This window comes from Ciconia boyciana, chromosome 5, assembly GCF_034638445.1.
Source record: "Ciconia boyciana chromosome 5, ASM3463844v1, whole genome shotgun sequence".
Taxonomy (NCBI): Eukaryota; Metazoa; Chordata; class Aves; order Ciconiiformes; family Ciconiidae; genus Ciconia; species Ciconia boyciana.
Genome location: NC_132938.1, coordinates 54,051,162 through 54,078,709, shown reverse-complemented (window position 1 = coordinate 54,078,709; position 27,548 = coordinate 54,051,162). Strand labels below are relative to the sequence as shown.

Genomic DNA, 27,548 nt, shown 5'->3' with positions numbered 1-27,548 from the left:
CAGCAAGTTAACTCCTGTGCTGGACAAGGTGTTTTTTCTGCAAGGAGAGAGGAAGGGGACACTCTCAGCATTCCCACATTCTCCTCCTCTCCTTTCTCCTCCCTATTCCCTTGGAAACCTTTCAGATTGAAACGCAACTACATGATTTAAAGAAAAACGTCAGGCCCTGAAAACTTATGCAGGTGTTTTTCCTTGCAATAAGAAGCTTTTACCAGGGCACACCAGTAATAAATAGCAAGGTAGGTACAAATTATTACACTCAATCTAAGAAAAGACCTCTTGACTCTTGGCAATTGGTTTGAGCCCTCCTGTGGTTTGTGCTTTATACTTTGCTTTTACATTTTACATATATGACTTTGGATCCCACCAGCAGCTCTGTTCTCAGAGTGCTGGGGAGGGGCCCTGGTACTCGAGATCTGGCGAGGTACATGCACATTTTTAATTGCGAACGATGGCCAAGTGGGGAGGGAAAAAGGACTCCAGCTGCCTCACGACACAATCTCACCACATGTCTTTTGGGCGCCACCTTTGTGGCATGAAATGAGACAGGGTGCAGCAACTTTTGTGGGTGCTCTGAAGAATTATAAATTATAATAAGTAAGTACAATAAATAAATAAAAGAAATTCTAACTTATAAGAATTATACACCTCATCAGGAGCTATTCTACCCTGAGTGCCGGAGATGTTCAAGTTCTCCACAAGCCATGAAAAGATTTCTGTGGCCAAATTTCAGCATTTTACAGGCTTCACTTCACCTTCGCTCTCTTCAATTAAACCTTCTAAAGCACCATTGATTTGCACTTGTGTATTGTCATAGCTGGCTTTTCTAAAACAGAAAACACTCTGTACCCAACTATTAACTTTCTACTTTATTAGGTTTAAGTTTAGCAAACCCTCAGTGTTTGCTTTCACTAAACTCCTTGGTATGGCTAGTTTAATATTTAACAAAATTTTAGGCAAGGTAAAGAACAGGCTTTTTTTCTTTTTCAAAAATCCCAGTGTGACTTTGCCCTCGTTAGACTAACAATAGGCTGTTCCATCGCTGAGCACATGGATAACTGCAAACACTGGCGAAAGGTTTGGAAGACAAAGGGAGAAAGGCGGATACACGGCAGTGCCAAAGTCACTTTGACAGAGGTTCTCGTAGCAACAATACAACAGCCTGAACTGTTTAACGCTCACTTAAACATAACATCAGACTTCATGTAATATCTATAAATAACAATGCTACTTTAAGCGGTGGGAGTGCCAGAACTTCGTTCTAACTCTAAGTGTTCTAACTCAGTGATTTATACGCTGCTATCAAACTACTGTATTATAAATGGAAAATATAAAGCTTCATAAGTCCAATTTTCTGACTTTTCTTAACATATCTGTACAGTAAGAAATCTTCCTGTTCTTCCCTCCAAACCAAACAGATGGCCGGATGAAGCAACGTGTCTGAAAAGCTCGCCTGTCAGCTCATTACATTAGCCATATATAATCCTCCATCCACTCCCAGAGCCGCGTGAAATCGCGCAAGTTCAATGGAGGAAGCTACAGGACAAGCAAGAGGGGAGGAAAAAAAAACCACCCCCACCCCCCACCCCCCCCCAACCCCTGTGTTCAGCAGTTTTCCTTTTGTCTCCTACGGAGTCTTGGAAGCACAGTCAGAGCTAAACCCCTGCCGCTGATTAAAGGCAGAACAGGAAGGATTAAACCATTATCATGTCTTTAAATGCCGGCAAAGGCTGGTATGCGCCCCGTGGAAAATCACAACAGGTGCCACCCCGGCCCAATTTCAACAACCCCTGCAACTTGAGGGGCTAGTTCCTGAGCTAGCAACCAGCCTTTCAACTGGAAAGGCTCCGGCTAAACTAGCTGTAAAGCATCTTAATTAAAATGAGTATGGTGGTTTTGGCTCGCTCAGCCTGTCTCCTTGTGATTTGTTACATCACATACCGGCACAAATTTGGCACAACTGGTGCCGCTTTTACCAAAACGTGCCTCGAGGAGAAAGAGAAAACGAAGACCTGTACAATAGTGTTTCATTTCGCTGCAGTGACAGTTTAGAAACCCATTCGGTAGCTTTCTGCCAATAACATTTTGCCTCCCTTGCTTTTAGCTCCTGTTTTGACCTCGACAGCTTGACTATGCCTGCGGAGAGCACGACTATCCAGCCTCACTCACATGCAGATTATCTGCCAGTTTCATGGAGCTGATGGTTAACGTTGAATAGTGAATGCATTTACCAGAGGAATATTGACTTTTCATTTGTTGAACAAATATTAGGCATAATTTTTGGATGTCCTACACCTGTACACCTGAACAGGACACATCACTGCTCTGAGCTGGTGCTAGCAAATGAAGGGGAACTGATCTGGTGAGCCAGCCTGTGACAACAGGCTAGTTGCTTTTTAAGAAATCAAAGATGACAAGCATCTAATTTTGCAAGTCAGTGAATATTCCCACTCGATGGATGTGAAACAACCACAGAGACAAATAATCTCTTCACCTCTGTTTAAATGACTAGAGAAAGGAACATGCATCTATCTGATTTATGTATGCAATTAATTTAAGTGCACAGCTTGGTGCAATAGCACATGAATTTAGCAACATCAAATCACAGGAAAATTGTCAAAGGTCATATTTGTAACAGAAAGCTGAGTTTCTATTCAGCAGATCCCGTAGTGAGGTATACTAGGTCATTCTGCCTCCAACAAGTAGGTGGTACATTTCTGCATCATTACTATGATCTGCCCTTTCTTAAATATAAACATTCAAGTTTTAGAAACATACTCATTTTTTTACCATGTCTGCAGGAGTTACATTTCATAGTACCATCAAATTAAGGTTGACATTTATAAATTACTCTGGTTTCACAATGGGTTTTGCTTGGCTAAGTGACTTCACATTACTTAACTTGTAAGAATAAATTCTTTTGGTTTGCTGTCACATGATGATATAATCATTTAGATTAGATGAAAAATTAATAACAGTCCATACACCAGGATCAGGAAGCTTTTGTGTTTTGACCTGTCAATCATACCACTTTTATGGACAAGTCTTTCCGTTTTTATGAATGGTGACTGCATCGTGGAGGAGCAATCTTTAACAATCTTCTTCAGTGAAAAATACTGGAACTGTTTATATTTTGGGACTGTTTCTAGCAGAGGCCTTACCAAAAATATAAGGATTTGCCTTAAGAACTTGTAGTGTTACTCCAGTTTCTTCCACAAGTTCAGACCATGGTCCTCAATGGGCACGTAGCCCCTTGAACCCCTATAATAATTTGTCCTGCCTTTAATTTCCTGTTCTACAAAGGAAACAAATTGAGATGAGATGGCCCTAAAAACAAAATTGCAGAAGTTTGTAAAGCAAGGCAATGCTGACACAATAGTTTGGTTGCCTTTTCCATGCAAAAATATTCCCAAAGCCGATGGGCCATCAACTTAACTTACCCGGTAAGTGTGGCCTGTAAGGTTAACAGAACTGAGACAGGGGCTAGGGTAATTACAAATGAAACACAGAAAAACAAAGGTGACAAGGACAGAAAGTGCCGCAGCCCATCCCTTTATGGATCTTGAGCAAGGCCTTACTGGCAGGACACGCATTTTGCGATGGCACAATAAATCTCAGTGCCTCCCTCCTTCCCTCCCCACTTCATACTGTTTGACCCTATGGGCAAACTCCCCAGTCTGATACAGTCTGGATTTTACCCCATTTTCCTTAGTAAACCTCTACAGAATAAGTCGCAAGGAAGGAGACAAAGACCCAAACTGTCAGTATATGCAGGACAGGATGTCAAATCTTTACCCCATTTTCCTTAGTAAACCTCTACAGAATAAGTCGCAAGGAAGGAGACAAAGACCCAAACTGTCAGTATATGCAGGACAGGATGTCAAATCACACCTACAAGCAGGCGTGTATTTTCTTCTGCTTTTAAAGTTATCAAGGGAATGGGAAATAGAAAAAAAAAATGCAGCAAGACAGCATGCTAAGGATAACTCCAGAGATGGTAAATGCAAGTCTACCAAACACACGGAAACAACTGCAAGGAAATAGCAGAATTTTTCAAACAAAGTTGCCTGGGGAGCAATTTTTCTATGCTTACAGTTGGCTTCCAAGTGTGTTCCCTCTGCTGAAGGGAGCATGTGCTTAACACATGTGCTGGCTCGGGATTAGGCAACTGACAGTTGTGGGTATTGCAGAATATGCTGACATTCCCGAGCAGCCCTACTGGAAGGGGATTATATATCCCAGTGGTATCAGGCTGAGAGAGACCCTGGGAATAAGGAAACTGGCACATGCGAGTAACTGGTCACTTAAAACTGCAAGCTTTGGACGCTTCGATCGCAAACTCTCCCCATCCCATCCTCATACTCAGCTGCCAAGCCCAGGAGGAACGAAGGTCATCGACTGCAATGAAACCCTCCTCTCCAAGATGCAACCCAGCTTTTCTGGCCACCAGCTGTACCAGCTCACCATGGGACCCCTGCGATCCTGCCGGACCCCTGCAAGTGAAGCAGGACGCTGCCTGCCCAGCTCCTGCGTGGGAAGGCAGGACATGGTGCTGGCAGTGCTGTGCCTGGTGCCCAGCCCCGCTGGTCCCCGCTGCGCCAGCAGCTCGCCCTCCGACAACAGTGTTTTGAAGATGCCAGGAAAGAGGAGGCGATTTCATGTAGAAACGTAACGTTGGAAGTCCCAACCACTTCTGACCATCGCAGATCTGGCTGCGCTTTCCACAAGAACAGTTCGTCTCCTGGCCAAACTCCAGTTTGTGTAGCTGCATTTATTGGGTAATTATACTTTCTTAAATTGTCCCAGCGGTTTCAATTTGCCACGGTGCTATTCACTTCCTTTCAAGATGCCGTGGAGTGTTACAGTGTGCTTGACAAACAGCTGTTACTTTTCACCCAAGAAGTGACTGCATGGCAGTGGTGGGTGAAAGCCATTTCTGTGCGTGCATCGTGGGCTTGCACGTGATACCAGGACTGTAAAATGCCTTGGGGTTCCTTGGGGGTGAGCAATGCCACGTAAGTGTAGGGTAATAGTTTAGCTATCAAATAGTAACATAACTCACTGCAAGGTAGCTAGGATGTTGTAGGCAACTTTTTTTTAAATGGGATATAATCTTGTAAAAAGTGTCTCCCCCTGGTGGGTGAACAGAACATCATAGCTCAAGAAAAATGAAATGAGAACTATTATAAATTCTGGACTGTACACTTTACACACAGTAACAGCCACAATTTGACTTATTTCAATAACTGAAAAAATCAACAATACAGACAAGAGAGGCTGATAGCAAATGTGTCATTTGCAAACCTCCGTCTGGGCAGGTGCCACTGCTGCACTGTATGCACACCCCACCTGCCCCGCAACTTCAACTCCTTGTGCACCCAATGCACCAAAGCTCAGACTTTTTTTGTTAATTTGTTTGACAAACCAGGCTTTTATCCTGCTTATCCAGCTTCTTACCCATGCCTTAAAAGTAAGCGTGAGTGTCGTGGTTTAACCCCAGTCAGCAACCAAGCACCACGCAGCCGCTTGCTTGCCCTGCCCCCCGCCCCCAGTGGGATGGGGGAGAGAATTGGAAGGGCGAGAGTAAGAAAACTCATGGGTTGAGATAAGAGCAGTTTAATAATTGAAATAAAATATACTATAATAATAATAATAATAGTAAAGAATTGTAATGAAAAGGAAAACAACCACAAAGAGAGAGAGGAATAAAACCCAGGAAGAACAAGTGATACAACCACTCACCACCCGCCGACTGATGCCCAGCTGGTCCCCAAGCAGCGATCACTGCTCCCCAGCCAACTCCCCCCAGTTTCTATACTGAGCATGACACCTTATGGTATGGCATAGCCCTTTGGCCAGCTGGGGTCAGCTGTCCTGGCTGTGTCCCCTCCCAGCTTCTTGTGCACCTGGCAGAGCATGGGAAGCTGAAGAGTCTTTGCCTAGTGTAAGCACTGCTTAGCTACAACTAAAACATTAGTGTGCTATCACATTATTCTCATGCTAAATCCAAAACACAGCACTATACCATCTACTAGGAGGAAAATTAACTCTGTCCCAGCCAGAACCAGGACAGTGAGGCAGCCATCCCTCATTTCCTCTACCAAACCACTGAGGAATCCTGTAATATCAGGATTTTATTCCAGAGAGGGATAAAACCTCTGTTATCTTCACAGTGGGTGACTAGCATAGTAGCATTCGTGGGTACCCCATGAGTGCCCTCCAACAGCAAATGAGGATAGTTCAGCCCCAAGGGTGCTACCGCTGTGAGATCACTTGGATCACAATTGACTTCTGTACAGAGAAACCCAGCGCTTGAAGCATCTCCAGGTTCACTATCTCAGCCATTCATTTTAGACCATCTTTTTCCTCCACACCTTCTTCTTGCCAGGTCATGAAATAGAGATCAATGGAGATCATACCTTGGTTCCAACAAAAACTCTCTGACAACTTTAGGCATCTCTGCACAATCTCAACAGAAAAAAAAAAAAAAAAGAAAAAAGGCAAAAAAATCCAAGACCCTAAACCAAAACCCAAAAAAGAAACCATGCTACTTTTATTAAAAAAATAAGGGTATTCTCTGGTGGTCTATCCAAGAAAGGGAGATTCCAGCTAATAAACTAAAAGATGCTGTCTGACCAAATGACTTCTGTGTCGTCAGACATCTTAATAAATAAAATCACTGGTAATATTCATGCCACGCCATCAAACAGCAGATTACAGCTTCCCCAGACACAAACAAAATCCTGCAACGTATCTGCTTTGCTATGGAAACAACTTGGTGTTATATACAGTATTCATTAGAAGGGCGAGTGCTATTAGAGCTACAAAACTGTACTCCAAATAAGTTTCTGCTATTCGTACCATACTGATATACACATTTACATAAGATTATGTCTTCTTTCTAATTATTTCCTAAGCTAGACTTCAAGTATGAAATCAATCAGGCTCAAAGGGAGGGGGTTTTTTGTTTGCTTAAAATTTTGTTAGGCCTACGAGCTATGAAGCCAAATTTTGTTTGGCCTGGGAAGCACTGGCAACTTTACTTTAAAGAACACTTTATGCTCACAGACTGCAAACAAACAGCAGAATTAATGACCAAAGTCCAAACATGCCCTGAAATGGTTATAGTCTTTTTCTTCAAAATCTGACTACTTTTATCAAAACACTCAACTATTGAAACAATTTTACCTGTGAGACTGCTGGTTTGAATAAGCTCAGGCACAGCAAAACTTTGGATATTTTTATTTTTGCGATTCCCCATTTTAGGAAACTTTGAGTTTTCAATGCCTGCCTCTCCTACAGTTTTTATTTCTGGCTCCCCCAATATTTTTGGGGGAGGTGATGACTTTGCTTCTTTGGAAGTTAAGCACTACATCCCAGGCCACTACAGCAAGGCAGCACAGAGCTGACATCCTCACAACCATTGCTTTCCACCAGCTTGTCTATCAGTATGAATTTCATAAGTTTTTTGTAAGCTATTCTGCAACATAACAACCAAAAATTCTCTGTCTGGCTTTACCCCTCACCTACCTATTTGGTACCTCTAATGTGAAAAAAGAATTTCATACTATGCAGAGCATGGGCACAGATTTTCAGAGAAGTATGGAAATCAAGTGTAATTTAATTCATCCTTATAAATCTTTCTCCTTCATATGTCCACCATAAAAAAAAAAAAGAAAGAAAGAAAAAAAAAAATCTATTTCAGACATTAGACTTATATTAATACTAAAGCATGCTAGTAGGATTTGGCAATGAAACACCTACCAACATACTGAAAATGGGTGCAGTACTACTGAGACCCCAAGTTGACAGGTGGTTTCTGTGCAAGTGAAATAAATTTATCACTTGGTGAGACAGAAAGAGAGTTACGCCAAACATGTAGCACAATCAGTCACTTTTAAGAATGCAGGATTATCATATTCCCACAAATGCTTGCCTTAAGTACACATGCTACCAAAAATGTAACTTTAAAGAGAGTTGGGGGTTTTTTTCCTCTAAGGATAGCTAACTCATAGTAGTAAAATAATGCTAGAATTAAACTGATCTAAATTTAAATAAGTCTTTGCCTTGTCCTTAAGAATGTACTCGGTATTTGACAGGTAAGTATAGAAATGACAGTGTATTGCCATCTTGAGGCTTGCTAGCAGAACTGCGTGCCCAAAACGCATATATTTGTTACCAGGCACAATAGTAATTTAGACAGATATGCCAAAGCCATTATAAAACATACAGCATTAACACCATATGCTTTATCTTTATTTTTATGCCAGGGCCTCTGTAGTTCCTTTTCTGGACTGGATATACTTTCAAAGAGGGAAAACCCCTAACAGTAGAACTAAAAAACAAAAAAAAAAAGCAAGCTATTTAGCATGTTAGATCCTGTCAGAAGGAAAGTCAAGAATATTCACCTCTTTCTTACAAGAAAAAACTGCAGTTAAAGCTTAATTAGTAATACAGATTTCCCAGATCCTTTGAAATTACTACTCAAGTTTAGTTCAAGCACCAAACACTGATCAATTTAAGAAACAAGTTACATTAAGAGATGACCCCAAATTACTGCATGCAATTTTACAAAAATATAGGTACACAATTACACATATGGCATTTCTTAATGCAGATATGGTTATAACATAGGAGTGTCCATAAAGAAAATGGTATGCTTTCCAGACATAAGACATTTTGGTGCTGGTTTAAAGGAGTAAGAATCACCAAACTGCATTCAAAGGTAATAGCTATTTAAATTGCAAGAACCCACCTTTAAACAAATCTCCATATCACAAACCTATGCAATACTCTGGCACCCTGCTCAAATAAAACCTACGAATGCCAAATACATAACTACTCTAGTGTTTTAGTCTTTTTTTTTTTTTTTTAATTAACATCTACTTCAGAAAAGATCACTTGGAAAACACGTGTCTGTTGATATTTGCACCCCTGAAATGGCATGGAATATGCTCTGTTGAATTTACAGTCACATGGGAAGCGCCGAGTTGAAACTGTGAGGTGTGTATACATATGTTCGATTGGTATAGAAGCTTTTAATAGAGGTCAGAGACATCTGATTTTGCTTGTTTATGAAACCGATTACATCTGTGAGGCTACTTACAAAGGGCTACTGGTTTACTAAAACTGCTAAAGCTGTTTTTCTTCTCCTCTTTTCTAAACAAACCTGCCTGGGCTCAAAACACATAAATAGCCATTTGAAGGCTGTTTTTACACACAAGGTAAAGCATCTTTTCCCGAGCTACCCAAAGGTCTTTAAGCGAACAAGAAAAAGCCTCACTGAAAGTTACCTGCTTGGTTTGCAGGCTGCCAGCCCGAGTACTTGGCAGCACCCGGGGGTCCCGTTGGCTTGAGGGCTGCAGCAGACGCAGTGCTGGCGGGAGCAGGTCTCGTGTCGGTGTTTTCTTGGTGGGCAGGGATGCTCCTCGCCGAGGCGGCTGTAAAAGCAGCAGGCTGGGTAGCCTCCAGGGAATCACTGTTCAGAAACAAGGGAATTAAAAATAGAAGTCATTTCTTGCTAGAACAAGAGCATTTCTGAAACTGAGACGTGAAGCGACATCCCTGAACCCTGTTGCAACAGAGCAGCACCCACTACTCTGTCATCACTGATGCTGGGGTGATCACCCCAGGACAATGCTGTGGAAGTTATATTTTCAAGCTGTTTTTTAAGAACTGGACACTTGAGTAATTTCTGTCAAAAGTCAACATAGACAACTAAGTCCCTTCACAATTTCCATTTAAAATAATTAAGTGTTGGTGTGACACAGGTTAAAGCAGAACCCTTACTGTAAATTTGGTACAATCCCAGACTTTTTAAATACTTTTTTTTTCTTGGAGAGTAGGCAAATACTCATATAAGTCAGATCATACTTGTATATCTTAATAAAAAACATCAATCTAAAAGTGACTTAATTATATGCAATTTTCTTCTATGGGCCACTGCTCCCCCAAACAATTAAGTATTTTAAATAAGCTACATTATTCTTTTATAAGCTATAAGTTTCTTTATTCATTAAACAACATGCAGAATATTTTATATTGCTGCTTTAGAACAGTTTACAGCTGCTTTTATATTTTAAGGGTTAGCAGAACTCTTTTAGCTATTTAAAAAGAGGCATTATGAAAACTGCACTTAATCACAATTCACATAGAGTGCAAGTAGCCACTAATTACATCGCCAGCAAGAAAATTTTTCATTTCTCATTTCCAGAGGCTGTTCAAGAATGAGAAAGTTATCATAACAAAATTTTTATGCAGTGTAACAGTATTTGTATAATGGATATTTGCCTTTGTGAAGCTGAAAACAAATGTTTTCATTAAAAATCTTCAAATTAGAGGAGTAATTGCTAACGAAGGTCATTTGCAAACTAAGAGGATAATAAAAACAGGAAATGAACTCAACAACGTTGCAAAATACAGCCAAACCAATTCCAAATACATATTTTGTGCAATCTGGAAACCCATCAGTTAACACATTAGAAGCCTTGCGTTCTTTCCCCTATTGAAGAAAAATTTACAGCACAGGTGCATAACGCATATTTCACTGGGGTCATTCACAGAATTATAGATTGTGCCAAGTTCATAAAGTAAAAATCCTCGAGCTATTTTTACTTTACAAGTATTGGACACACACAATATTGCCTCGGCCATACGACATGCAAGAACTTGAACACACCATGAGGCCAAAACGCAAGTTCCTAACCTTGATTGTTTTGTCTCTAGATTTACAGGGTTAATAATTGACATATTTAGAATCTTTTTCTGGGTAAGGGATAAAAAAAAAGATTCACAGTTTAGAGAATATATCTGAATGCTCAGTTGAATGAGTAACAGCTATTGCATTTGTAGGCTTTTGATAACAGCGGTAGCTCTGCTGAACTGACACTCTGATGGATTTGCTATATGCAGCGTGCACAAGCCCCGTGAAGCACAACGTGAGACCTTGCATTCTGTTAATTTCAAATGTTAAAAGGTATTTAAAGACATTTGTATAGCGCAAATGGAGGCATTTAAGGTACACATTAGACTCCTTAAAGGCTTAGGATACAAGTCTTTTTAACAACAGATTTTGAGGCAGCGGAGATATACTGTATAAAAGCGCTGTGGCAGACTGAAAAAAAGGATAGGAAGACATCCTCTGACATTACCATTTATGCATAACGTTCTCAGACTAATGGTACTGCTACATCACGTTTCCTAGATTTGAGGTCATATCCTATTTGGGATGTCCCTAACAGCCTGAAAATCATGCACCTCCCGTACGGTGTTGTGACACCACCTGTACACAGCAACCTGAACCAGGATAACCTGGCTATTGCAATGGTTTAAGAGAAAATTTGTTTTTCACAAGTTTAGAAATAACATTTTTAAAACTCTAATAATCTGTGGTTGTTTATTTCAAGCCGTTCAACCTGGATCTTGATACATCTAATACCGATAAGGTCTTTTGGGCAGGCTTATATGGTCTCTGTATTCCCAGTATACCTCCTGGCTCCCCAGCACATCTCTTTCTAGCTCTGCCAGCTGGAAGAACAAAACAGATTAAAACCTCCAAAACTGCACTTCAGCTATGGCGGGATGAAAGAAGTTCTCCATTGCTTGCTGCCTTTCCTGATGGGCAGTCCCATGTACTCATAAGGGACAGCAACTGGACAGAGCCAGTTTGGGAATCTCAGCTTTCTAGCAGAAGTAAGTGTCTACATCTCCAAAAATAAACCTTCAAAACGAGGAGAGTTTCTCCCCGTATGGTGAGCAAACGATGGATAAACAGAGCCATTTTCAGAGTCAGGAAGGGGATTGTTTCCGTTCTTGTAACAATCTACCTTCATTTGCAGCTTATGCCATAAGCAATGCACATTAGTGAGTGAAGGCAAATAGAAAAGGGAAGTCAGGGAATTCATCTTCGCTGCCATTATTGGCTCTACTAAGGTATCGGCAAACAAACACCACAGCTAAAGAATAAAGTCTTGCTGGCAGCACGTCCTGAACTGCACCCGTGGTGCACAGGTACCACAACTCCTGGAGAGGTTTTCCCTTTGGATGCACACATAAAAAGATTTCCTGATAAGTATCATTCAGCAGCAAAAAGAAAGTTAGTATTTAAGGTTGTGTTATATCACTATAATTCTGTTGATATTATTTTTTTCTTTTTAAAGTGGATATGCCACACCATTGGAAAATTGGATACAACTTAAGATTGTCTGTTGGTGTCTAATAACTACCATTTCCCCTCCCCAAAGTTAGGGCTACTTTAGCCTTTTCTAGCAACTGAAGTAACCTTGGAAGCCATGAAAACAGGAGGGAAAGATCTAATACTTCTTATTGAACCGAAATTTCTTACATCAAGTGGGTCTCAGCTCTATTTATAATTGGGCCTTATCTCTAGAAGGGTTTTACTCCTGTGAAAATACAAGTACAAGAAAACCCACAAGTTATTTCTTCCTTAGTACAACTTAATACATACTGGCCTGTAAAATAACCAAATAGATTTCTGCCTTTGAGGCTGAAGTCCATTACATAAAAGCAGCTTTCCACAGTGTTAACATAGCTGCGGTCAGGAAACGAGAACAAAAAGTCCTGTGCACTGAAGAGAATCAGCACTGGAACAAAGGGCCTAGACAGCAAATAAGTTTTAAAATAGTTATTTGCTGCACCGCATGCCAGTTATTTGATTTTATACATTAAAACCGAGCTTTGAAAAATAGCAGTTCTTTGTTCCCAGAGCACCCTCGCAGCCTAACATGCCTTCTACTTGCTCAAGGAACTGTTGCAAATAATTCACCTGGATAGAGGTTTCAAGCCAGAATATCTTGTTTCTTCTCCAGCTGGCTATTTAGAGTGACAGTGCCTCTCTCAGAGGTTCGCGACGCAACACAAACAGCACCGCGCGTCTCAGAAGGGCACCTGATGCAAGTGAGGAAACCTTTGCTTAGTACGGTGCACTTGCACAAACACCGTCGGCAGGGCCAGGGTGCAGATTAGTTCTGCAAAGAGGTGAAAACCAGTAGGATTTGGGGTTGGTGACCTTGTGCCGAAGACCACAACAGGCGGACTGCTTCAAGCATGCAGACAACAGAAACAGGCTTTGAAGGAGAAGCCAGTTTCTTGCAAGTCCTCAGTGCCAACCGTGCACCGCACTCGGACAATACCTCTTACTCTTTTGCAACTCCAGAGCACTTGTGGACTTCCTGGAGGGCCTGATGGCCTGCAGAGGAGGCTTAGTGACAGGCGTGATGAGTAGGGCATCCAAGAGCGAGCGGTAGACACTAGGTTCGGACAGTCTAGCAAGCGTTTAAAAAGATCACGTAAACAAACGAGCTGACCAAACAAAGTTCAAGTTGGCTGGGACCACTGAAAACCCAAAAACCCTTACAAAAAGCCTGTAAGTTCTGTAGCAGTATGGAGAAACTGGACCTAGAATAACTGATTCAGAAATTATGTCTAAATAAGCAGTCCCCAAAGTGGAGGTCGCACACCACAGGGGGTGTGCAAGACAATCCATTGGGGTGTGAGAAGAAATTTATTTTATTTTATTTTTACCATTAATAAAGTAAAATAGAAAATATTTTTAAATGGCGTTTCTTTTTTTCTCATCCTTTTTTAATTTCTGGTTTTGTGTATGTTTTATAATGTACATGGTACATTAGGACGTTTACATAATTTAGAAGTACATAAATATACATATATTGGAGATGCATGCTCAAAAATTTTTTATTGATATGGGTGCATGTTCAAAAAACTTGAGACCACTGGTTTAAGTAAGCCTTTATAAAAAGTAATGCAATAAAGATTTAGATACAACTCAGAGTTATCTTCAAGCATCCAAAAGTTACTCAAAGATGCAAATTATTCTTTGTCACCCCTGTAACATAATTATTTTTTACAGTTAGTTTACTGACTGAATTATAAAACGGATATCATGAGGATCAGAAAAGTAGAACTACTCACCAAGGTTCAGAGCAGCAGCCTGGAGCTGAGCTAAAAATAGGGCAGGGGAGCCTTGGACATACTCTAACAACTTCCCCACCACACTATTGTGAAAGAGCTGATTTTGCAACCCTGCCAGGAACCGATTATTCTTGTGTGAGCTTCAACTTTTTTAAACCAAGCTATAAAATGTCTCTTTTAAAGTTGATGTCTACCTGGCCCGGACAGCAACGGCAGCAGACACAGCAGCAGCAGCCATGCTCTTAATTTTTGATCTCTGCTTGAAAGGAGAAAGAACGGGAAGAGGAGCAGGTCCAAACTTGGGCAGACTTCCCAAAGGATTTTCCAGCAGTACTTTTCTAGCACAGAAGCTTTGAGCCAACAGAGGAGAAAACAGAGAAAGCACGAAAGATTGACAGAGACACTGTACAATACCGGACTACATTAACCACTGGAAAGTTATGTGATTGTAGGTTCCTAGTTCACAAAGACATCAGGCAATATGTTAGCCACTTGAATACTAATGTAGAAAACAGCAATTTTGATTTCACCCACAAATAAAACTTTCCCCTCATCAAGTCAGGATTCAGCATCTATCAACCTTCAAATTCCCCACCCCAGACTCCACCTCGCACCCCTGGGTCATTCCCACTGAACTCCAGGACACTCCACGTGGATCCATCTAAGTCTCCATGGTGCTGACAGAAAGAGCCCTAAAGATCATTTAGCTTCTCCTCTTTTTCATAATAAATAATAAACATGGAAAGCTTTAGAGTATTTGGCGATATAACTTCAGTAGGTCTCTTTTTAGCCACCTTTACCAAATTTGGTGTGCTCCTCACCCCCTTTTCATTTTCCCTACTTATTAACTGGGTTGGGAGGAATGCGAACAGGGAAAAAAAAAAAAAAAAAAAAGAAAAAACCATACCGGCTCCAAAATTGTTTCTACAATGGTGAATCCATAACCCAGGCTCTATTTGAAAATTTCAAGATCATCCACAGAATTGCTGTACATTTTTTTAAATCATTTCAGAAGTGAACAAAATGCTCCAAATGCTTACACAACTATACTTTACACCACTTCTTAGATTTAAATGCAAAAATGCTGCCTGAAAACCTTGCTTACACCTAGCAGTCTGATGTAGATATACCGTAAAAGATTTACCTTGTATGACTTACAGATGATTTAAACTGACAGCTCGAGACTTTACTGAAAGAATTTGTTTCACAAGTACGCAGAGATGCATCATGTCTGCCCAAAAGCAGCAAGAGAAGAAGACATTAATCAAAACACTTATTACACTTTTGGCAATGCTAACTAAAGCTCAGGAGGAGTTCATTTAATGTTTTTTAAAAGCCCTCCTTACCCATAAAAGAAAGAACAGGTATGGTTTAATAGCCCTGACTGTTAATTACTGAGGGAAGCACTTTCTTTCCCCATTGGTAAACACTATACTCTGGATGTTCCGTCACTACAAAAGTTAATGTTTGCATTCTCCTCCAAAAACTTCAGGTTACCAGACAATTCAAAAATACACATTTTATAGCAAGGGTGACTAACCTTTGAAAGCCAGGTGAATAAAATGTGTAATATCAAAGAATCATACATTATGCACGCTGTGCTGCACCTTCCCTCAAAAACCTTCTTCCACACTTCGACACTATATATTCACCCCGCGCCACCAACTTTTGACAACAAAGTCACCTTCCAACTGAATCTCCTACCCGTGACTGGTTTCTCCGCCTCCATCTAAGGGCCACTTTAATTTCTGAATTATTTTTCTAACTTTTGCCTAAAAGCTACTCGAATTTCTAATTGCTATGCAAATTTCCAGAGCAGCATGAGGGTCAGGAGACAGCTGCAAGCTGCTCCATCTCGATAGCATCATCATCATCAAAAAAAAACCTCAGGTGAAACCATATGTTAAATTACAGTTTCTGATGGTGGCTTTTTAGGCGTGGACGTACCTGGCAGGAGCGGGAGGCAGCACGCGGGCCGTTTCCACAGGCGAGGCTGCAGGCACGGCCGCGGCGGTGGGCAGGGGGAGCTCAGAGGTCTGCGTGGCCACAGCGCACGTGGCGGGGAGAGGAGCTGCTTTATCAGCTGTCAAAAAGCTTGCTGCCCCTGGAGCAGGCAACTCCCCGGTTATTCTCCTAGTTGATGGTAATTTCACAAGTAGTTATAACGAGACAGCATATAGAGAAGAAATCTCTCATTTGATTAAAAACACCAAACAGTAATGCACAACTTTCTAGCTGGTGTTCTTGCATCTTTTGTAAGAAGAACAAGCGAGTAGCATGTGAGGGCTTTTTTTTTCTTCCCTAAGAACCAAATACTCATCCCCTAGGAATCAGCCCATGCTGAAACTGGTTCTTTGGGGCATTTTTACTACTGAAGCTTGAGAGCTTGGAACCAGGCTTGTTTAACCACAAAACCAAACTATTTGGGTAGTTTATAGTTACTCAAAAAATAGACAAACTTGAACCAGAGCACAACCAGTATATTAGAAACTCTACCTAGTGTAAGTAGATGACACTTTAGACACTGTGGCTACTTGGCTGCTGGTATTTAAAACCTGAACAATTGCAGGGGGATGAGGTGCGCACTTGGGTAAGGCTTCCAAAGGGTTCTCAAACAAAAGTTCTCTGAAGTAAAAGAAAGCAGAAGGACAAGTAGCATTCACCACAGGAAAGCAATATTTTTCCCCCGTATTCTTCTTCTTACTTGTCATCAAACCAAGACAACCATAAAAGATCTGACAGTTTTAGTTCAGTCAGTCTGAGACCTCCTCTTCTCCCCAACCTGATGCTCATTTACTGATTAAATGAGCAGCTCCTGTCTTTGCTAATTCCCTTTTGCATGATGACTACAACCGAGAGAAGTTGTTTAGGAAAATTGATGTAGAAATGTCAAACCTGCCAAAAAGGAGATCTGGCTGAGTTGAGGAGAGTATAGCAGCAGTTACAACAATTCACAACAAAACAGGGGTATGCAGAGATTATACCCTTTCCTGGAATAGCTCTCAGGTTCTCCAAAACTTCATACAGCATCTTTGTAAGTCATAAAAAGGGCCTTGAAGAAGGCGAGGAGAAGGGGAATAAATCACACTGGGTATATGCTCCAAAGGGAGAGCAAGAGAAGAGCAAGTTAATTCCAAATTTTATTCACACACACATACTCATTGTATTTCCATTTTTCACTTTCTTTGGCAGTAGCTAGAAAAGGAGTAAGAAATTACTCTCCGAGATTACAATTTCTGCAGAGAATACTCCTTGCTGTCCACTAATCAGAAAGTACACAACAAAAATCAGGATTAATACCTACTATTTAATACTAACTCTTTGTATTTATGACTATCAGGAATAACTCCATTAAAAGAAGGATAAAAGTAGGTCTGTATGACTGTAAAAACCATGTATATAAAAAAGCAATCTAAAGACTTGCTGGCACTAGATCGGCTTTATATTAGTTATATATTTCTCAGGAAGTGCCAGATTCTGTGGTTTACATGGTCTAAAGTTGCCAGGATGACTATTTAAGATGACTTTTTGCAATTTTCTGAAAAGGCTGTAATTGCTCTTAAATATTTTACTGTTAAACTTATTATAGGAGGATATTGCATATATGAAATTGAGTAATAATATACTATAAATTACAGTAGTTGGCTATGTTGCCATACGACCAGTTTAGGTTTTCAATGAAGAACTAAAACTACAATTAAAAAAGCATTATGCTTTATATTATGAAGCCTGCCTTATAAGCAGCGAACCTAACTTCAATCCAGCAATCAAATCCAGATCCTTCATACATTTCACAGCAAGTTCTTTCTCCTTCTTGGTGGTTCAGTAGTGGGTGGTACTAATCACAGAGCTTCAGCCAAGAAAAGACAGAGCCCATTAGGAGAAGAAAGACCTATGCCCGTCATTGAAAACAAATGCAGGGCTTCAGTGGCAAAAGCAAGTCTACTGACCTTTGGATGGCCCAATTCTGCTTTATGAAAAGTCTGACGTGGCACCCACCATTGCTCCATACGGATTTCTGATAGCTGCCATTTTAAAAAAAGGCGGTTTGGAGACCAGCTTTGGGTGTATTCCCCACCCAGAAGAGTGTTAGAAAAGCAGCGACATCGGCTCAGTAACAAAACAAACACCAAATATAGTTACTACACACTGATGACCTCTCATTTCAGGAGAGAATCAAGACTACACAGCTTTGTCAAATAATTTATGTTCTCCTTCCCACACTCAATGCTAATCCTTCCTTCTACTGCTCTGCAAAAGCTGCTCAGATTTCTGCCCTTCTTGAATAGAAAATACTCATCATCTACTTTTTTTATTATTTGTATAAATACTTTGGCTCTCATCCTGAACCACCATGAATGTAGCTGTCCTTTCTGATTTCCTGTGGCTCATTTTAAAGCTGTTCTCTTGATAGGTTAATTTTGCTAAATAATAAACTTAGTGCCATAGGTCTTGAGTGACAGTAGATTTAAATTTCCTTTACCTGGACACAGATCCAGAGCTAGGATTTAGAAAGAACTCCTTACTACTCAGAACACAGTTGTTGCAGTATCTGCAAGGCATCTGCAGCTCAGTAGGTGTAATCATTGGTAGACATGAAAAATCAATTACTGAAGTAGTACTTTTCCCCCCTGCCTTTTTCATCCCAGGTTTTCTGCTTAAAAAAAAAAAACAAAAAAACAAAAAAAAACCCAAAAAAACAAAACCAACCCCAAAACACCCGCACACGAGTATTGCCACACGCCTTTTGTGTGTATTTTTCAACTTTGGTGACTCATAAGTACTCACCCCATCTGCTTCCTGGGATTTAAGAGAACGTGCTGCTGAAACCATCACAACCAAATCTTTTCTGTATTGGCTCAAACCAAAGGTCACCATGAAGGTACTGGCCTGCTGTCCAAGCAAACCTCTCTCATCACCCACCATCCCTTCCTGACTAATCTCATGTTAGGTCGTGAAGGCACCCTCTTCTCCCAGACATCAAAAAAGCCTTCAAAAGACATTGCAACAAAGCAGACTTGACATATTTTGTTGCGAGGTTTCGCCTCATCTGTCTCAGCTGGTTGAGACTATTGCTTTAAAGGGGAAACTGTCAATCCCTAATGTTAGTATTAGATTTCTAGTTGCAGGAAGCCCACACAGGTATGGGCAATAGTATATTCCTGTATGCTTCTCACAAGGACAAGTCTCTGTCCAGGGGCTTGGCAGGACCAGGCACTGTTCATTCAATTCTCATTTTTGAAGGAGCAGCTTTGTTTCGTGTTGTAACTTTGTGCTTGTGCATGTGTAATGAACACTAGCTACCTGGAATTAAAAAACACTCCTGCACTATGAAACACAAACCATCAGAAAATGTTATTGATCTTCAATAATAGCATCATAACCCTCCAAATTACCGTCACTGTCTTGTATCCAAAATTACTGTCGCTGTCTAGTACCCATAGATGACCTCCAAAACATCACCAATCTGCCAAGATAAGTGCCGGTGAAGCTATCCAAGGCCAATGACAGGAAATTTACCAAATAATAATATAGTTTTCTTTGATTGCATCATAGCACAGCACGGTGTTATGAACAAAATAATCCACTTTAAAAAAAATTATATTTTTAAAGGCACTTTTCTGTGTGCTGAAGAAATCTGAATTCACTTTTGAGTTGTTGAGACCAGTGAAAAGTCACTCCATTCAGGTGATAGGGTGGACACCCACTGACAACGTACCAACACACACTGAATATTGTGTCTTATTTTAACTGGTATCCACCAGACTGTTCATGAATCTGCTCAGCTTTATTTAATTTCTCTTCTCCATCCCCCTCCTACCATTTCCAGGAAAATCCCTAGTCATGGCAGATTAATAAAGTTTAAGTGAATGACAGACAACCCTCTTTCCCTCAAGACAGACAAATCTAGGCTAGAACAACAAATAGATAGATTGTTAACAGAACTGAAACCCCCTCTGAATGCTTTACCTCCCAGGAGCTGCTGCAGCAATGTGTTCAGAAAGGCTGGGAGAGGGGACACTGCCAGGGGAGGACTCTGCTACTGGCAAAAGAGCAGCTGCAGGTTCTGGTCTAGCACCGTTTTCACTCCATTCACAGTAATAAAACCAAATAGAGACACACAGAGAAAGAGATTTTTAATCCACATTGAAATAGTACGCTGAACAGGAGACACTGTGCATGAAAGTGTTAGTAAATTGGAAAAACAAACAAACCAACCCAACCCCCCAAAAAAGCATGGAGTTTACAGCAAAATACAAATAGGGGGATAAAATGAGGCACAATACACTTTGGAAGTGTCTTGCTTTTAGTGAAGGTTGAGAAGTGTCCTGCTGCTTATAAATTCAGAAAGCCAAGTAGTATTTTACATTTACAAAGATGGAACGCATATATTTAGTATTACATTATGTGATGGAAAACTTTTAGGAATACTGGGAAAGAAAGAGACACAAGTGCTAGTGGGATTCACTCCCAAAGTTTTATACAGTTTTTGCTGCAACTTTTTTAGGGTGTTAGTTTTGTCAAGGTTAGACTATATTTCTCAATATTTTTTCATATCCTTTCTTTTTGTCACTTGTGATAGGAAAAAAAAAGTCTAGAAAACGTTGTCTTAAAGCCCTCTACTTGAAGAAAAGCACCCGTCAGACATCTCACTGTAATACATAAAAATAAAAGTAAACTACGAGGTAGAGAGCAATCACAACCACAAAGTTTGTGCAGACTAAATTAGCCACAAGAGTAGGCATTGCTGCCATATATATAGATATAGATATAGATATAGATATAAATAAGCATGCAGAATTAAGGCTCCCTACTTTAAGATACTTATGTGCTGAAAATTATTGAACAGTCTTAGGAATGACCAGGGAGCAGACCTCATAGGTGGTAAAGGTGTGGATGGGAATTCTGGTACAGGCGGCATCTCCAAAGTCTGTGTAGCTACGGAGTTTTTATTCAGATTAATACAGGTATCCTGGGCTCCTGCTCCATTAGGTAGATCTGCAGGTATGCTTTACAGATATTTATGACATGGGAAAAAAATAAATACATGATTTATGACAGGTTGTTTCAGGACTGACCAAAAGTGGGACAAATATTTTCCAGTGGCTATGGATTAGCTAAACTACAAATCTGGAAAATCTAGACACATCTTCACTCAGGACAATGAACTGACTCTACAATTTAAGGCCCAAACCAAATCTTTACCTGGTTGCTCAAAAGGAGATGGTTAAAAGTGAACATCTAAAACATACCTAGAAATAGGGTGCTGAAGAATTAGAACTAATCAGTTACTAAAACACATAAATAAACTTTACATAAAGGCTAGACTTTGCCTTTCTAAGCTTTAAGTAACTGGTTTAAGAGTTGCAATTTACACATTTCAGTGAGGGCTTTCTATTTCTATTCCCTGTCCTTCCAGCTGCTGAAAAGAAAGATCTATTTTATCCACACAAAAATCCCTAGTGGGTTACAGTTTAGGGATAAACAATAATAAAAAAATCCACAGGGCATTTGTCTTGGACAACGCCTGCCTGAAAAGTTGAATATTATTAAATTGGGATATTTATCTGTAGATGGAAGAGAAGTTTCTATTTCATTATTTGTCATATTAATCCTTCTAGGTGATCTCTTAAATGTAAGCTTATTCATTTATATCAAAAACCACTGAGAATATTTTTTCAAAGATCAGATGTATGCTGGGAATCAGACATGACCTAGGGCATGTTATCCACATGCAAATTGAAAAGCAGTCCATTGTTTTGGAAACAGTAACAAAGTCCAAAATTTAACTTCAACAAGTGTTGTGCAATGGGGATATTGGGGGAAGAGACTACATCTTTAAAGCAGTAAATGAAATTCATTTCACACGTTCATAAAATATTTTTGGAACTAGTGATTTGTTACGAAGAATTTATAGGAAACTAGTAATTTTGGCAGCGTCTCTCAAACTATTCTCATATCCTCAACAGACAGCCTCTATGACTACCTATGTTTCATTTTAATCAAAACAGAGGCTTTTATACTTTTGATTATTTAGAGAGGCTTTTTCTTCCATTTCTCGCTAAAGCAACTCACTCTTCAAAGGGATAAGAGCTGGTAAGACACATAAACATAATGGTAAGTTAAAAACCAACATGAAGATATTCTCATTACCTAGGGACATCTCCAAAACATAAAAATACTTGAAGGTCAAACCATTCTGCCCTTATGAAGAAAAATTTACAGAGAGTCTAAGTGATAACCTTTCATAGTTTTCATTGCATTGATGTCCTCTGAAACTCCTGTCTTCCTCTCCATTCCTAAAAAATTCTTTAAACCCAGCAAAACAATTTTAATACACCACTTCACATTACTACTTTAATAAGCAGTATTCTATCAAATGATTATATTGAGGTGTATGTGCACTCAGTAACACTCTTGGGTTTAGTAACACAGTACTCATTACCGGGTTACGTGATGGTGGGGCGGGGGGGAAGCAAACTGATTGGCACTTCTCATCAAAACAGTCTTTAGTGAAATTATTAAAGTGAATATTTTTTCCTACTGTCCCTAAGGAGTTAACCCAAAAGGTGTGTAAGATGTGATATGCCTTGGCCCATTATTACCAGTGCAAATCTAATCGTCCTTTATGCTGTGCATTGTTAGGCATCCACATCGGTGACTGTTAGTGTTAAATAACTTGGCTATTACCTGAAGTCTCCATTTTCTGTTTGGCTTTTCCTAAAGATAAAATGACAAATACCATAAGCTACTGCTGTACTGTATAGCAGTATAAACCATCTGAAAAGGAAACACAAGCTTAAGATGCTTCCAAAGGTCTCAATTCCTTTCAATTTTCCAAGTTTTGCAATAAAAAACCCAACCCCTCCAAGTCTGCAGAAGCATTTGCAGGGGACACCGATCTGTTCAGAGGACCAATTCAATCAGAAAAGTGTGTAGGTCAGCTGCGCAAACTACAAGCCAATTGCAATGGTTCTCATTAAGCAATTATGAAAGACTGGGCTTTTATATGTGCTTTACAATTCACCTCTGAGGTTTGAAACTTCTCTGATTCAATAAGCGTTGTAAAAGCTGAGAGCAAGTTTTACTTAGTAGAATTCTTACTCCTGTAGCCCCCCAAAAGGTCAATCATTTCACCCATTTCTGCAAACCTTGTGTCAATTTTGACAACACAAACACATACCGCATTTTTAAGATGATCAGGAACTCTACTACTGTGATAGTTCTGTACAATTCAGATTGTTTCTACTACGCAGCGGGGATTTAGTTGTTTCTCTTACTACGCAGCAGGGATTTAATTGTTTCTCTTATTATGGTCTGTGAAGGTGCAATGAAATCACAGCTCCATGCATGAGAAGACTATTCAAGGAGTCGGAGAGACTCAAAAGAAAAACAGACAGAGCTAAGATAAAAGCAACTTTTATTAAAATACTCTTCAAGCTTCAGAAAGCATAAATTAATGAATGTGTAGCTACTATAATACATTATTTTACAGGAGAACCATAGGGCCATGAAGCTTTTATAAACACAAGAAAGCCTACGAGCTTCACTCTGTAATAAATAAATACTATCGTCTTATCTTGTTCTTGTTAGAGGATGTGTTGAAGCTCTTACAGGAACACAGCAACATTCTGCTCAATTTTTTCTAAGTTTTCCACAATATGAACATATTACTAGTTTAAGCAGCAGAATCTTTATGTTGAGCTTGCACTTTGATTCGCAACATCGGAATTTTTATTTTTTTTTTATTATTATTTGCTTAAAAGCAGTCTGTCTTCTTGCTCTACTTTGTAAAACATTTACAACCACTCTAAATTTGACCTGCTGAAAATCTAGTGAAATCCAAGATAATTATCCTGGTAAGTACAATAGTTTGAAATAAGTGCATACAGTCCCTCTTCATCTTCTTCCCCCAGCCCCAAAATTAAAGTAATACAATTTCTTATTCTTTTGTTCATAATTTTCTGCTTTCTAACAACCTACAGTAACTCAAACTCAGCAATGCAAATGACTCTTAAGGCAAAAAAAGAACTGCAACAGCCATCTCCTCCCCCATGCTGGGAGATTCAGTCACCCAAGTTGTTCGGTTTTAAATACGTATTTTTTTGTCAACTAATGATTAGCACAAAAACATTTTCATCTCATTTTTTACACATCAGTAGGAAAGTGTTAGAAAAGTATAGAAAAGGCTAGAATTTCTCTCGCAGTAAGGCTAGTGAAATACATTTTTTCTTTTTTTTTTTTTTTTTGCAAAGCAGATGGAAAAGAAGAAAGGAAGGAAGTGTTTGTATTTTGCTTTTGCAACTTGGGTAAAATCACTGGACATTAAGAACACGTGCTGAGACTTCATGGTGCCAGTCACGTAATTTTGTATATTTGGGGCTAAAGACGTGGATGGGAACCTTTTCCCTGTGGAAAGAAGTGATAGAAGAAAAATAAGAAAGAGAAAAAAAGAAAGAAAGAAAGAAAGAAAGAAAGTTTGTCTTAAGCAGTTTCACAAGTGAGCATGCAATCTCCATGCACTATTCCTATCTGCACACTGCCTTCCGCTCTGTCAAAAACTTGGATCCAGTGTTAGGCAAAGTCAGTATTAAAATTCCCACTGACTGCAAGAACCACTACATTTAGCCACTGGTTAGTCCTCATTTTGAACAACGCTTATCCCAAAGCAAGGAGAGAGCTGACCCTCATTTGCAGTCCAGAACAGTAATACTTTCCAACTATGTCTTGCAATCTGATCCACACTCGCAAATCAAAAATGTCTGGTTAGATTTAGGAAAAGGAAAACATGTCGACAAGCTGACCTCGTACAGAAAACGAAATCAGTCCAAGTTTACGGAAAAATCTCAAACTCCTGCACAAACATTAATACTGGACTGCATCAACAGATTTTAAAAGGTTGGTCTATGCAGAAAAAGACCTTGATTTTTACATGCTGAAGTAGAAGGCAAAAAAAGAAGCAACATTTTAAAAACACCCAGATGTCACACAAACGCACCAAACACTCTCAGTTAAGAATTAACACATGCAAAGTATTAAAGTAATAAAAATGTAAAACATCAACTCACTTAGTCTTCTTTGCAGCTTCATGTTCTGGTTCTTTCACTGCAAGAAAACAGAAAATTTTATTTTCTAAGGCACTAAAGGCACCATGCCACCGTACACTGAGATTCTCCCCTGTGCCAATGCATTCACCACAGCAGGAAGCTACAACAAGGCTTGTTGGGACTCCTTGATTCTAAATACGCCCCAATGGAAATGAGGTAGGTCTATAAACTTCAGGAGCCCCTTTGCCAGCAAGATTGCTGAAAGGTGGCTCTGCTGGTCTCTGCCCTTTCCCTTGGCCCACTCTCCACGTTGGCATTGAGGAAGGTGAGTTGAGAAGGGGAAGATGAATGGAAGCTGAGAGGCATTTTTTTGGACGAACATCCAGTGGGTTTATATCAGATGATAATCCAAGCATCTGTGTGCAGCCAGTCTATGACCCATCAAGGTGCTAGAGGACTGCACATGGGATAAAGAAAATTCCAGCCCTGATTTTAAGTTTGGCAAATCTAGTTGCAGTCACTTTCTTATAGTATTTGTCAACAGATTAATCAGTACTGGATGACATGTTATTTGACGTTCAGGTCTCATATCCTGCCCTTACAAGCATTAATGAAGAGAATCCAAAAATAGACAATGATCCATTAATAGACTAGCGCAATGCAGAACCACAAAACAGCCAGGTAGCTGCCCAAGTTCAGAATATTTATCACACGTGGACAATGATCCTTATTTGGGGAGATGTTATCATTGGCTTCAGAGTAATTCTGCCAGAGAATCGACAGTTGCTTTAATGAAATCTGCCCCTGGGGAGGAGGTCCGATTTCCTCGCTGCCTTCTTCATTGTAGCACTAGCTGTGAAAAGCAGAAGAATGAAATAATCACCTCTACATTAGCTGCCTCAGTCTGAACATGACTGAGCTCAAATCTTCTGATGGCACTTCTGATGGCTTTTACACAACATTACAGATCTCAGCCAATGAATTACAACTGACAGCATAATATGAAATTGGAGTTTTAACATAAAATTATATGACTGGGAATGACCGTCTCCACATCATCTGTTCCAGTCCACAGTACACGTAATCACACCATAGCATAAGCAGAGGATGGAAACATGAACTGGGAATAAACTGAGGAGCTATGGATTTATGCTTCTGATTCGTTAAATCATTGCAGATCACATACTTTTGTATGACTGTCAAAGATTTTCTATATGCCTGAAAACACCTTAATTTTTCTGGAGCATTAAATTTGCACAGGAATGTCACCACTTTGGTGATACGGGAGGGGAAAGAAACAACAAATACATATCTGCCAACGTCTTTGGGAATAGAAATGGAAATTTTAACATTTGTCTAGAATGTATTAATATTCAACTCCATCAGGAATAATGCCCAGTAATGTATATGTCCTGAGCTATTTAGCAATTGCAGGAGTTTTAAAAAAATATTTTCATACTATAGTCTTCTCAAACTTTTTTCTTTTAAAGAGCTCACCAAAATTCTGCCTACTGGATTTATTATCCAAGAGGGGAAAATGCAAGAGATGTGACTGAATCCTTTTACTATTTCCCCCTGCCCCCAGCTTTTAAAAACACCCATCTGTCCAATGCCATTACTTTTATTTTGCTTACACCAAAGTACTCACTATGATCAGTGCCAGTGATTTGGGCAAGGATGCGGAAAGAGCGGGACTGGGTGGTGCCTGTCCGGGGATGCCAGTCTTCGGTGTCTTCGATCAGTCGCTTCTTGCTGGCATCGCTGTGGGTGGGTGTGTGGTAAAACTCTGTATAGGTATCCACAATGTGCTTCCGCGGAGGGCTGCGTCAAGGAGAGGAGAGAGCAGTGAGCAAAAAGCTTCAGAGACCACCTGGGTTGGGGTAGCTACAAAGACACGGGCAGAACCGCGACTTTTCACAGCGTTTAAAGGCAGCTTCTGTGTTTGGATACAGATGTGCAGCAGTGAGCTCCACAGGCACACTTGAACACAGATTCAGTCCTCTGAACCAAACACAGCTTTATAATTACTCTAACCCGACTGAAATATTTTTCCTTGTTTCACTGCTGGAACATTTGAAATAGTAAAAGACAGTATTATCAAGACATTTACATGTTTAAACCTTTACCGTTTGGGTGGGTTTTTCCTTGGAGATGACAGAGCAAGACAGCAAGAGAAAGTTTTCCCAGCATAAACAGGAAAAGGAGAAAAAGAAAACAAGAAATAAAGTCAGAAAGTTGAAACAGAAGTGCAGCTAATTATTCTGTTGAATTAGTTTTGTGGGAATGGGCACTGAAATCCAACTAATAGTGATATTCTCATCCTACTACCAAAAACACAGCACAGAACTCCCATACTTAAATTAAACTCACAGTGATTTCCTTACAGGGATGAGAAGGGAATTTTTTTTTGTAAAGCAGGGTAGTCTACTTAGTTCAGATCAGGTGCCCCTCGACAAATTCTCCCCTTGGTTCACTAGAGGCAAAGCACTAGCTGCGTGCAAGGGCCACCCAGTACACGCCAAGGCTTTTATGCTTGGCAAAGCCTGGATC

At 40.0% G+C, this 27,548-nt stretch overlaps 1 protein-coding gene across 11 annotated transcripts in view; it reads right to left on the bottom strand.

Moving 5' to 3' along the window:
- Positions 1 to 27,548, bottom strand: part of PDLIM5 (PDZ and LIM domain 5) — a 127,983-nt gene that overhangs the window by 21,110 nt on the left and 79,325 nt on the right. For 5 of the 11 annotated variants that reach the window (XM_072863156.1, XM_072863162.1, XM_072863157.1 and 2 more), the window contains exons 6-11: positions 26,647 to 26,819; positions 25,020 to 25,056; positions 22,642 to 22,671; positions 20,766 to 20,960; positions 19,921 to 20,037; positions 9,294 to 9,478 (exon numbers count right to left, since the gene is read on the bottom strand). In XM_072863156.1, the coding sequence (XP_072719257.1) occupies positions 9,294 to 9,478; positions 19,921 to 20,037; positions 20,766 to 20,960; positions 22,642 to 22,671; positions 25,020 to 25,056; positions 26,647 to 26,819 (737 nt within the window). Of the gene's footprint in view, positions 1 to 9,293; positions 9,479 to 19,920; positions 20,038 to 20,765; positions 20,961 to 22,641; positions 22,672 to 23,404; positions 24,361 to 25,019; positions 25,057 to 26,646; positions 26,820 to 27,548 lie in introns of those variants that run through there. The other 6 variants (XM_072863164.1, XM_072863165.1, XM_072863161.1 and 3 more) reach the window with 5 other exon arrangements.